General features: G+C 42.4%; 1 protein-coding gene across 1 annotated transcript in view; it reads left to right on the top strand.

Annotated features, from left to right (window-relative positions):
• Positions 1 to 14,034, top strand: part of LOC130290381 (ubiquitin carboxyl-terminal hydrolase 12-like) — a 107,797-nt gene that overhangs the window by 66,267 nt on the left and 27,496 nt on the right. Inside the window, exon 5 of the mRNA XM_056537952.1 lies at positions 1,235 to 1,311. Within this exon, the coding sequence (XP_056393927.1) occupies positions 1,235 to 1,311 (77 nt within the window). The remainder of the gene's footprint in view (positions 1 to 1,234; positions 1,312 to 14,034) is intronic.

The raw sequence follows: 14,034 nt of genomic DNA, 5'->3' as shown, positions 1-14,034 counted from the left end.
TGCAGGAGAATTGTAGTAATAAATGGAAGGCGTTCCATGTAAGGCTGGGTTCACACTACGTTTTTCCCCATACGGGAGCGCATACGGCAGGGGGGAGCTAAAACCTTGCGCTCCCGTATGTCATTTCAATGAGCCGGCCGGAGTGAAACGTTCGGTCGGCTCATTTTTGCGCCGTATGCGCTTTTACGACCGGACCTCAAACCGTGGTTGACCACAGTTTTAGGTCCGGTTGTAAAAGCGCATACGGCGCAAAAATGAGCCGACCGGTCCGAACGTTTCACTCCGGCCGGCACATTGAAATGAATGACATACGAAGGCATACGGGAGCGCGAGGTTTTAGCTCCCCCCTGCCGTATACGCTCCCGTATGGGAGAAAACGTAGTGTGAACCCAGCCTAATACATGATATGTAGCAGTTACCTGCTCTGGCTCATAGCGGAAGGTCCTAAGCTCCGACCCGATTTATATTATTATTTTATTCCCCATTAGTTCTTATGGAAATGAATGCTTTGAAATCTTTTAATCTATTTTTATGAAGAAATTCTTGGATTGGATCTGGGTATCTGGCACTTTATAGTTCATTCATTTTTTGTGAGCAGATGCCAGCTGTGTTAGAAGCCTCAACGCAGACTAATTGTAATGGTAGACTTATTTAAAGCAATAAACTGGCCCAGGTTTATCAATCTGTCTTAAGCCAAAACTGTCTGGTTTTGCCCATACCACCCAATCACAGCTCAGATTTTATTTTACCAGAGCTTGATAAGATATGAAAGCTGAGCTGTGATTGGTTGTTATGAGCAAAACCAGACAGTATTGGTTTCAGACAGATTGATAGATTTTAAGAGTACTTTTACACTGAAGAATTTCCTAAGTTGATCTGTGGCTTCTGTGATCGATTCTTTTTGTCCGCGACAATCTGCCCCATTGACAAATAGCACTTTCCTGGCTGATTCCGCTGAAAGATAGGACATGTGCAGTCTTCCACCTAAACCAAATTCCTCATCAAAAGTAGTTATGGAAGTTCCAACGTGTGAACTAAGCAGCAAAACCCTTCAAGATCTATAGGAAGCTGCTGCAAGTGTAATCTCTATAGAATTTCCGTGTGGAAATTCTGATCGAATCTCTGTAGCATTTAGTGGGCCTAACATTTATATAAATTTCGGTTAGAATTGTATATGCCATGAAGATTCTAGCTCTTAACACTTACACTGTATTATTTGCTTGTGCTTTTCAAGGTTAGTAGCAAAGATGAAGATTTCTTGGATCTCTCTGTGGATGTGGAACAGAATACTTCCATTACACACTGCTTAAGGTGAGTCCTAGTCACAAGCCATGAAGAACTTTATCTTTGCTTCAATTCTTTATAAATACAAGAAATGCATTTTAGCATAGATTCTATAGTAATGGACTTTTACTTAAAGGGTACCTCTCATCAAATAAACTTTTGATATATTTTAGATTAATGAATGTTGAATAACTTTCCAATAGCATGTTAATGAAAAATATGCTTCTTTCTATTGTATTTTTCCCGATCAGTCCTGTCAGCAAGCATTTCTGACTCATGCTGGAGTCCTAAACACTGAGAGCTGCCAGCCTGCTTTGTTCACAGCCAAACAGGCTGTGAACAAAGCAGGCTGGCAGCTCTGAGTGTTCTCCTTTGTGAACAAAGCAGACTGGCAGCTCGTAGTGTTTAGGACTCCAGCATGAGTCTGAAATGCTTGCTGCCAGGACTGGTAGGGAGACCCCTAGTGGTCATTTCTTCAAAGTGGAAAATTAAATAGAAAGAAGCATATTTTTTAATAACATGCAATTGTAAAGTTATTCTGCATACATTAATCTATAATATATCAAAAGTTTTTTTGATGAGAGGTACACTTTAATATTGATATTTCCAAGTTACTTTAAATTCTACTTTTCTAAACTTTTTTAGGTTAGAGCGTGAAAGGGTGATGTCGGCTGCTCTCTTCTTGGAGTTGTTTGGTTAGGTTAGCAATGTTTTTGTAACCTGTTGAAAGGTATGGTTTGAAGCCCCTCAAGAAAGCAACTCAAATTTGCTATTTAAACACTGTGAACTGGACACAAAAATTATTCCCCGTTTAACTCTTTAATGGCCTTGTTTAACTTTTAATTAAAAAAAATACTGTATTTAGTCCCACAGGAATGCGATCCTTTTATTGCTTATGCATGATATTGTAGTACATACGTATTGCATTGTATTGTCAAAACTGCCGCCTGTCTGCTGTTACACTCTATCTTTTGAAAGGCCCAGCTACCATGACAACCGATCAGCATGAATGAATCTGTCCGAACCCCCTGAACCAATCAGATAACTGCTAAATGCTGTGGTTAATATTGACCATGGCATCTAGGGCGATAAACTGCTGAACACAAGCTAAAGTCCTATGTCAGCAGCTGTGGGCCAATGTCGGCGATAATATACAGCTGGCATTTCCTAAGCCCGCTCCATGTCTTCCCACCACAATTATTGGAATGTGGGGAAGTGGTTCAAAAATTACATATAATAGGTAGGGGAGAGGGCAGATCAGCAACTTACAAATAGAAGCATGTAACAATTTTGCCCCAATGCCTATATTTCACTGCGGTTTTAAGTGACCCGGAAGTCAATTTCAATTTTCATAATAAGCAAAGTCAAGAACGAAACGTCATAGATCATGTGACATTTTGTTCCTGCTCCATGACCCCTCCACCAATAATGTTGCAATTGCCCACTGACCCTTGTCTTCTCCCTTCTGAAGAGCTTCACTGATTACTAACAAACTACCTCTAGGGGGAGGGGTAGATTAGTCACCAGGGGTGTGGAAATAAAAAACAAAACAAAAAAAAAACTACTTGTCTAAGGGGCTAAAGCGGAACACAATCTACTTGTCCCTCAAAAAAATCCACTTGTCCTGGTAGATGAAATAATTTCAACCAAAATGCTACAATTCACCCCACTAGACCACCAGGGATGGATAGAAGTTCCCTTTAGACACTGCTGTCAACTTAGACAGTGGTGATCTAATGGTTTAATAGAGGCCACAGTGATCGCAGTATGCCAGGCTATTAGCGGCGGAAGAGTTGTAGCTAGCTTCTTTTACACCCGAAGCAAGCCCCCCCCCCATCTGACCCCCTATAACTCCAATGTTTCCATATACAGGGATGTATGAGGGTAATCTTATGTGCTGTGATCTGTAGTTTTTATCCGAACCATTTATTATAAGAACTTTTATTAGGAAAGGGGCTTATTCACATATATACGCACTTTTTAAAATATTTTAATCACAATTTTTCAGTCTTCATAGGGACTTATACATGGAGTCTTTAGATTGGGAAACACTGAACAACGCTGTGTTACTGGGGGGGGGGGGGGGTTCTACTTCTCCAGTTTGTGTGCTGCATTTTATTTACTCTAATTCATGTCAGAAAATGCTGGAAGTTCCATTTAGTTACTAGATAACTACAACTCCCAGCATGCCCTGATACAGCCTATGGTTGTGTGGGTGTTGCAGCATGTTGCACTGTATAGTAGGACAGTTAAGGTTATTGTGTAACATGCTGGGAGTTGTAGTTTTGGTTTGTGTCAGCTACAGAGCCATAGGATGTGTCAAGGAATACAGGGAATTGCAGTTAGTAAATAAAACACCCAGCATGCCCTGATGCAGCCTATGGCTCTGCAGCTGACCTGAACCAAAACTACAACTCCCAGCATGTTACACTTCATAGTTCTACAGTTCAGGTTATGGTGCAACATGCTGGAAGTTGTAGTTTTGGTTCGGGCGTGTTTGCGTGCATCCGAGGGGCTCTTGGTCGGCGGGCGAGTATGAAGGGGGTAGGATTCTGGGGGTTCAATTTAGTGCGAGTGGCCAGAAGCCACTAAAAATAAATAGAAATTAGCACAACTGGCAGCAGCACTTGTCAGTCCACCCCTGTACAAAACATACATGCATACACATATCATACATACACATATACATACACCGGCCACTGCCCCCTATATTATACATTACATACATACATCATACATACAGACACATCATACATACACCCGCCGCTGCCCCCCCATCATACATTACATACATACACACACACATACACACATCACACACACAGACATCATACACACATCACACATACACTCAAACCATACATATACACCATACATATGCACACATCATACATACACCCGCCGCTGCCCCCCCATCATACATTACATACACTCATACACCATACACACCATATATACACAGACATTATACACACACATCATATGTACACAGACATCATAGACACATCATATATACACAGACATCATACACACATCATGTATACACAGACATCATAAACACATCGGGGGACATGTATCATTATTTGTGTATGGTATAAGCAGTTTACCCCTTTTCCCGAATTCTAAATTATGCGCAGAAGCGCTAAATTTATCAATCAAGCGCAATGAGTTTCATAAATTGTGGGTAAATATAGTTATCTCCTCAATCCACTTCTTGGAAAATAGAATCGATGATTTAGAGCATCTTGCTACGATAAGTCAAAGATGGCTTATATTTGAGCAAAAAAAACGGCTCTTGCGGCAACATTTTTGGTGTAAAAAAAATATGCAGTTAATAAATCCATGTGTACTATAGATGTCACTCCAAGGTACCCTGATTCGGCCACATCTGGAGGACATGCTCTACCAAAACGTGCGCAAAAAAAATGCGCAAACAAGGGCTTGCGCAAAATTTTGTGCAAAAAAATGCACACAAAACAGGGGTAAAATCTTTGATACATGTCCCCCATCATGTATACACAGACATCATACACACATCATGTATACACAGACGTCATACACACATCATGTATACACAGACGTCATACACACATCATGTATACACAGACATCATACAGACATCATACACACACCCGCCGCTGCTCCCCCATCATACATTACATACACACAGACACCATAAACACATCATATATACACAGACATCATATTTACAGACATCATACACAGACATCATAGACACATCACTCACACCATACATATGCACACATCATACATACACCCACCGCTGCCCCATCATACATTATATACACACATACACCATACACACATCATATATACACTCACACCATACATATACACCATACATATGCACACATCATACATACACCCACCACTAATACACCCCCCTAATTATACATTACATACATATACAACCACCCTTCCCGCCGCCTGCAGGCTCGGCCTCCTCACCTGAGCTTCACACCCCCCGCTCTACATTACACAAGAAGCAGGGGGAGAGCGAGGACTAAAACAGCTCGGTACACAGCTCCTCCCCCGTACACAGCTCCATCCCACTCCCCCTTCACTATCTCCACAGGACCCAATCTACCACAGAGAGGCTGCAAGTTTGCACGGGGAAAACACAGAGCAAGGGGGGGGTGAGGGCGCACTGCACGGGGCTGGGGAGGATTTCTGCGTGTGAAGGAGGACAGACTGCACTGCACGGGCTGGTTTAGAAATCTCACCTCACGCCGGTGTGAGGTGAGATTTCCTAACCCATGCAGAAACCGAACCGCTCCTCCCTTTAGCTCTTTCGCTCCTCCCCTTCGCTCTCCGAAGTTTTCCGAAGGAGCCGTTCGGTTTCTACATGGGTTCGGAAATCTCACCTCACACAAGCACCTCAGGGACTAAGAGCAGACTTGTGCGTGCGCAGCGCACGTCTGCAGATCTGCTCCCAGCTACAATCACGAAGACAGGCAGAAACGCCGGCTGGGGGGGCTCTGAGCAGCGGCCCCCGGCTACTGAAATCAGCTGGGGGGCCGCCGCCCCCTCCATACACCCTGAGCGCCAGACTTGCATTGGCTCCTGCGCCTCACACCGGCATTAAAGAAAAATAAGGGGGAAGTCGGTCTGTCCCTGTTAGCCCGATACAGGGCTAAATCTATGAACAATTCACCTGACCGGTGCCCAGAACTACTTGTCCCGGGCGTCGGGTGATAGGATTTCCACATCCCTGGTCACATATAGGTTCTTAAATCTTAGTTTTGGTTTCTGTCTGAGTGGCCTTTGGAAAGAGAGGAATTTGTAAGAGAGTTAGTTAACCAGAGAGTTTGTAAGCGGGAGTTTGAAATCTCCGTGAGTGTTACTTTTCTTACACTGTAGAGACTTTAATTCACAAGGTCTACAGAGAATTAAATTGTAATATTTACTGTCTGTTTATGGCTTTTAATCTGTGAAATCCCCATAACTAGTATGGCCTCCATATTGGGAAATGCAGTCCAGTGTACATCCTGTTCAATGTATGCAATCCTTGAACAGCAGTTTTAGGGTGCATATTGTTGTGCAGGATGTGCGCGAGTTGTTCATTTGGAAGCCCAGATCCGGGATCTAGAGGAGCAACTGGCAACACTGAGATGCATTGACAACTTGGAGAGGAGTCTCCTGCTCACTGAGCAAGTATTCTCTGGGGTAGAGGTGGGGGAGGATAGTGGGATGGGGGTGCAGGACAGTTAGGCAGTTAGCTGGGTTACAGTTAGAAAACGGGGTTGAGGGAAAAGTGTCAGGGAGGCTAGTCCTGATCTGGCACACCCCAACAAGATTTCCCAGTTGGCAGATGAGGGGGATGCCATTTCAGAGCTAGCAGTACTGCAGCAAGATACTGCCTCTGACCGGCAACTGGGTGTCTGCTCCAGTAAGGAGGGAGGGAGGAGTTCAGGGCAGGCCAGACAGGTACTGGTAGTGGGAGGACTCAATTATTAGGGGGACAGACAGGGCGATCTGTCACAAAGACCGGGATCGCCGAACAGTGTGTTGTCTTCCTGGCGCTCGAGTTTGGCACATCGCGGATCGGGTTGACAGGTTGCTGGGTGGGGCTGGAAGGGACCCAGCGATCATAGTACATATTGGCACCAATGACAAAGTAAGAGGTAGGTGGAGTGTCCTTAAAAATAATTTCAGGGACTTAGGCCGCAAGCTTAAGGCAAGGACCTCCAAGGTAATATTTTCTGAAATATTACCTGTACCATGAGCCACACCAGAGAGGATGCGGGAGATTAGGGAGGTAAACAAGTGGCTCAGAAGCTGGTGTAAGAAGGAGGGGTGTGGGTTCATGGAGAACTGGGCCTACTTCGCTGTCTATTAACGGCTCTACCGTAGGGACGGGCTACACCTCAATGGGAGGGTGCAGCTGTGCTTGGGGAGAAGATGGCTAGAAGGTTTGAGGAGTGTTTAAACTAGGGACTGGGGGATAGGGAACCTACAACAGATGTAGTGTAGATAGAGAGGGGGGACTTATTAATGTACCTGGGAGTGGAGTGGAGGGAGGGGTTAGAAGAGTTAGTTAGGGATAGGCTTCATAGAAAAAAAAAAAAAAAAAAAAATATATATATATATATATATATATATATATATATATATATATATATATACACACCATTGAATTGCATGATGACTAATGCCAGAAGTCTGACGAACTGGAGTTGATAATGTCTGAGGAGGATTATGACATTGTGGATATAACAGAGACATAGTTGGACGATAGTTGTGACTGGGCGGTCAACATACAGGGTTATAGTCTATTCAGGAAAGATCGGACACAATGGAAAAGGGGAGGAGTTTGTTTTTATTTAAAGTCCAGTCTGAAGGCCGCACTGCGGGAGGATATATGGGAGGGAAACGATAATGTGGAGTCATTATCAATAGAAATATATGGAGATAAAAATAAAAATAAATTCTGATAGGGGTTTGCCATAAGCCACCAAATATAACAGAAGAGGCAGAAGATCAATTACTGAGGCAAATAAACAAGCCAGCAAATCAGAATGAAGTGATAATAATGGGGGACTTTAACTATCCTGATATAAACTGGGAGACTGAGACCTGTGAATCTCGTAAAGGAAACGGGTTTCTGACTATAGCTAAAGACAAAAATCTGTCCCAAATGATTCAGGGCCCGACCAGAGGTGGTGCCCTACTAGACTTAATATTAACCAGACAGTGTAGCTAATGTTCAAGTAGAAGGACACCTAGGAAATAGTGATCATAATATAATTCATTACTTGTTCTTCAATAAGGGAATCTTGCGAGGGGCCACAAAAACAATGAACTTTAGGAAGGCAAAGTTTGACCAACTCAGAGAAGCCCTTGACAATATAAAATCTGATAATGTCCTCAAAAACAAGAATACTGACACTAAATGGGAGACTTAAAAATATCTTAAATTCTCACTGTAAGATGTATATACCTTATGGGAATAATAGGGTCAGAAATAAAAGAAAACCAATATGTATGAATAAAAACATTAAGGTGGCAATAAATGACAAAAACAAAGCATTTAAACTACTAAAACAGGACGGCAGTGAAGAAGCATTAAAAAACTATAGAGAAAAATTTAAAATATGTAAAAAAAAAACTTATAAAAGCCACAAAAATAGAGACAGAAAGATAAAAATGTTCTTCTATAACTATATAAATAGCAAAAAAGGTCAAAAATGAAAGTGTTGGCCCTTTAAAAAAATGAGGAAGAAATTATAAACAGGGATCAGGAAAATGCTAATATATTAAATTCTTCTCCACTGTATTTACCGAGGAAAATTAAATGCCAGGTGAAATACAGAGAGATAAGGTAAACTCCCCAGTACAGGGCACCTGTCTAACCCAGGAAGAAGTACAGTGCCGCCTACAAAAAATCTAAATAGACAAGTCACTAGGTCCAGATGGCATTCACCCCCGTGTTCTAAAGGAATTAAGAAATGTAATAGACAGACCCCTATTTTTAATATTCAGGGACTCTATAGTAACAGGGACTGTTCCCCAGGACTGGCCCATGGCAAATGTGGTGCCAATATTTAAAAAGGGGTCAATAGGTGACCCCGGGAATTATAGACCTGTTATTTTAACCTCTGTTGTATGTAAATTGTTTGAGGGTTTTCTAAGAGATGCCATTTTGGAATATCTTGATAAAAATAAATGTATGACTCCCTATCAGCATGGCTTTATGAGGGATCAGTCCTGTCAAACTAACCTGATCAGCTTTTATGAGGAGGTGAGCTCCAGACTGGACCAGGGGCAATCGCTGGATGTCGTATATCTGGATTTTCCAAAGCATTTGATACGGTGCCACATAAAAGGTTGGTGCATAAAATGAGAAGGGTTGGGCTGGGGGAGAATGTGTGTAAGTGGGTAAGTAACTGGCTCAGTGATAGGAAACAGAGGGTGGTTATTAATGGTACTTATTCTGATTGGGTGACTGTTACTAGTGGGGTACCACAGGGGTCAGTCTTGGGTCATGTTCTATTTAATATATTCATTAATGACCTTGTAGAGGGGTTGAATAGTAAAGTAGCAATCTTTGCAGATGATACTAAACTCTGTAAAGCGGTAAACACTATAGAGGACATTGCACTGTTACAAATGGATCTGGATAGGTAGGAGGTTTGGGCTAAGAAGTGGCACATGAGGTTCAACACTGATAAATGTAAGTTAATGCACATGGGGAGGAAAAATCAGGGCTGGCATTATGTATTAAATGGGAGAACACTTGGGACGACTGACGTGGAAAAGGACTTGGGAGTCTTAGTTAATAGTAAATTTAGCTGTATTGACCAGTGTCAGGCAGCTGCGACCAAGGCAAATAAAATCATGGGGTGCTTTACTTTAAGAGCAAAGGGGTTCAAAAGGGGTCTGGATGCATTTTTTGAGACTAATAACATCACCGGTTATGTATACTAGATTTATAGGGACAGAACGTTAGTCCTGGGATTTATTCTGACTGCCATATTTGGAGTCGGGAAGGAATTTTTACCTCTAGTATGAGGTTTTTTCTGCCTTCCTCTGGATCAACTCAGTAGGGACTCATTAGGGTTATAGGTTGAACTTGATGGACCCTAGTCTTTTTTTCAACCTTCTAAACTATGTTACTAACTTAGCACAGCCCTGTATGGCAGGTACCCAGGGTCACTATTAGGGCAGTACTAGCGGTACTCTAGTTAGGGGCCCCGGACAAGTGAAATATGTAAAGGGACTCGTGCTTCTGTCTTTGACTCCTGCAGTGCATAAATGTTAACTTATATATCCAACTTATATCACAGGGGCCACCCCTCCCTCTGCAGTGTATTTTCAGTTTGTCCTGCTTGCTTACAAGGTCCCCAGCTCAGCCTTGCCTTTTATATAGTATCGTACTGTCACCAGGGTCACTGCCTCCCTACTATCCCCTCCAGCATACAGACCTAGTGGACAGGTGGTATCATGTAGGCAACTACAGCAGGGCCCCTCTCATCTGAGATTCCAAAACAGATATCTATGACAGAAATTTCAAATCTTTGGGTTATGTAGCTCAAACGTAACCCAAAGAAAGTGTGTGTTTGCAGCCTGAATTTTTTTGATTCTGTCACTTCGTACAAGGAAAAAGTTATGAATCTATATGATATTTTTCTAACTTACGTCTTGATGCCATGTGTGAAACCACCCAGTTACAAGGCCATTACAAAAGGAATAGATATAAAAGAAAAAACAAGGTGCACTCCTAGTGCAGGCAGTTTAGGGTAATAACAATGTGCGCCAAAAAATGGGAGGCTTACCAGATGGTGTTGTGCTCAGTGCACAACACCTCGGAAGACGTGTAGACTCGCAGTGGTAGTTGGAGGTCAGCAGCCACGGTGTCCTTTCCAGATGCCTCAAGGTCAGCTGGATGCAGTGTAATAGAGTACGTGGATCAATTCCAAAAAGAAGGACTTTCCATACTTTCTCCTCCCAGGAAAGATGCAAGGCAGCCATCCTCAGTGTAAAATGAAGAACTTCATTTGCAACAATAGTTTCAAACCCGTACTGGGCTCTTCGTCAGGCATACTGTCAGATTATCCAAAACACAACACTTAAAAAGCAACATTTAGAAAGCTTGAGGAGAGAACTTCACTTAAAAAGCTTGGGGAGAGAACTTCAACACAGTTCTCTCCCCAAGCTTTTTAAGTGAAGTTCTCTCCCCAAGCTTTCTAAATGTTGCTTTGTAAGTGTTGTGTTTTGGATAATCTGACAGTATGCTTGACGAAGAACTATTGTTGCAAATAAAGTTCTTCGTTTTACACTGAGGACGGCTGCCTTGCATCTTTCCTGAGAGGAGAAGCGCTGTATGGAAAGTCCTTCTATTACAAAAGGAATGTCCCTGACATGATATAAAGCCGATGTCGCCGAGCTCACTTGTTATTTTTGAAGTTCTATACATCTGGCTGTTTTGATAAATTCAGCTCTGCTAAATCAGATTTTTATTATTGCCTTCATGACAGAAATTTTTTGAGTCCTTACATCGGGTCTATTGCAGGGGCCAAAAAGTGAAAGGGTGCATATATATGAAGTAGATATATCAGAGCCAGATGTTTCCACATGTGTATTTATTTATTTATTTATTTATTTTGAAGCCCTATACATCTAAGGCTGGGTTCACACTACGTTTTGTCCCATACGGGAGCGCATACGGCAGGGGGGAGCTAAAAGCTCGCGCTCCCGTATGTGACCGTATGCGCTCCCGTATGTCATTCATTTCAATGAGCCGACCGGAGTGAAACGTTCGATCGGCTCATTTTTGCGCCGTATGCGCTTTTACAACCGGACCTAAAACTGTGGTCAATTCAGTGTACAGTAATGGGATGCAAAATGTGGTGTGAACAGGGCATTAATTATTTCATGAGACCTACAGGTGTTTGCTGCAAATGGGCATGTCAGTAGAGATTTCATATACAATGCACCACACAGGAATTTCCATATCTTCTTTGAGAGTGGAGCAAAAAAGTATTTAGTTAGCCAATAATTGTGCAAGTTCTCCCACTTAAAAAAGATGAGAGAGGCCTGTAATTTTCATCATAGGTATACCTCAACTATGAGAGACATAATGAGGGGCGGACATCCATAAAATCACATTGTCTAATTTTTAAAGAATTTATTTGCAAGGGCATTGAAGATGAAACATGGCTGGGTCTTTCAGCATGACAATGATCCCAAATACAAGGCCCTGGCAACGAGGGAGTGGCTTCATAGGAAGCATTTCAAGGTCCTGGAGTGGCCTAGCCAGTTTCCAGATCTCAACCCCATAAAAAAAAAACTTTTGGAGGGAGTTGAAAGTCTGTGTTGCCCATCGATAGCCCCAAAACATCACTGCTCTAGAGGAGATATGCATTAAGGAATGGCCCAAAATACCGGCATGACAATGATCCCAAATACAAGGCCCTGGCAACGAGGGAGTGGCTTCATAGGAAGCATTTCAAGGTCCTGGAGTGGCCTAGCCAGTTTCCAGATCTCAACCCCATAAAAAAAAAACTTTTGGAGGGAGTTGAAAGTCTGTGTTGCCCATCGATAGCCCCAAAACATCACTGCTCTAGAGGAGATATGCATTAAGGAATGGCCCAAAATACCGGCAAAAGTGTGTGAAAACCTTGTGAAGACTTACAGAAAGTTTGATTTCTGTCATTGCCAACACATTGTATATAACAAAGTATTGAGATTAACTTTTGTTATTGACCAAATACTTATTTTCCACCATAATTTGCAAATAAATTCTTTCAAAATCAGACAATGTGATTTTATGGATTTTTTTTTCTCTCTATTATGTCTCTCATAGTTGAGGTATACCTCAACTACAGGCATCTTACAGGCATCTCTCATCTTTTTAAGTGGGAGAACTTGCATAATTGGTGGCTGACTAAATACTTTTTTGACCCACTGTATATGTTCTTACTATAGCAAGAGGTGAAGATCCCCGGGGCTCCGGTTCACGTGTAAAAAAGGTGTGTTCGAGCGCTCACTCCTGTAGAATAGCTTGGCTGGGATCGTGGCAGTAAGAAGTAGCCGGACACGGTTAAAGATATAATAACCGGATTTTATTTGTATAGATCACAGAACGCGTTTCGAGGGGTGGGACCCCCTCTTCGTCAGATCAATGATGTGGCAGATGTGGGAGGCCACTAATTTATGCAAAAAAAGCCCGCGAAATTTAACAGCAATTACCGGGTACAGATTAAAATACAAATGTGCATCTGTGCAATACAATTTCCACAGTGTTGAAGATGTCTCAAATCCAAAGCAAAACATAAATTTAAATTAAAATTTAACACCTATTACAATTAACATGAATGGTGCTTGGATGGCAGATCAAATAAGGTATTACTGCTATTAGCCTGGCCTTCCGTTCGGGGAGCTGAGCAAGTAGAAAAATCAAAGCGCCGCTCTCCATGTTGCGGCGTCATCTCAAAGATAGAGGCACAACTGGACCCTGGTCTTCCCCTGTATGGGAGACCCCTCATCCAGGTGCTCGGGAGGAAATGTCCCAAATTACAAAAAATTTCATAGTAGAAGCGCATATCCTGCGCTGGACCGATTTAACAAACACAGGCATCGGCATTGCAATAGAGCATATTCTATGCAGTAGTGCCGTAGTGTATATTGATGTCATTGATACATACATTTATATATATAAATATATATATATATACACATGCGCAGTTGTACACACATCCTCCCATGTATTCTTCTTTGGTTGATTGCTGGGCTGGTGGGGGTCATCTTTATTGGTAAGAGGGCAGGATGACACATTCAGTGAATGAGCTCTGTAGCCTCATTCAGCCCATGGGGTTGGAGCGATTCTAGTCTGTAAATCCAATACATCTCTTTCTTTCCCAGAGCTTCCAGGCGATTGGTAACATGTGCTGGGATGTAGTCAATGGGCAGGATGGATGAAATTCCTGTGGCCCCATTGTGTTTGGTCGTGACGTGTCGTGACAAACCTTGAAGCATAAATCCCTTTTTTTATATTGCATCTGTGCTGGTTGAGTCTTTGGTGTAATTTCTGAGTGGTTCGACCCACGTACTGTTTCCCACAGCAACAGTTGATAAGGTAGATGACGAACTGGGATTGGCATGTCAGATGGAATGGTAGCTCAAAGGTTTCCCCTGTATGATGGCTTCTAAAATCAGTGTTCCGGTCCGCTATGATGTTGCAGCAGAGACATCTCTTCTTGACGCATTTGAACACACCTTTTTTGAGTG

Source organism: Hyla sarda, chromosome 9 (assembly GCF_029499605.1).
Source record: "Hyla sarda isolate aHylSar1 chromosome 9, aHylSar1.hap1, whole genome shotgun sequence".
Classification (NCBI taxonomy): Eukaryota; Metazoa; Chordata; class Amphibia; order Anura; family Hylidae; genus Hyla; species Hyla sarda.
This window is presented reverse-complemented; position numbering and strand designations above follow the sequence as displayed.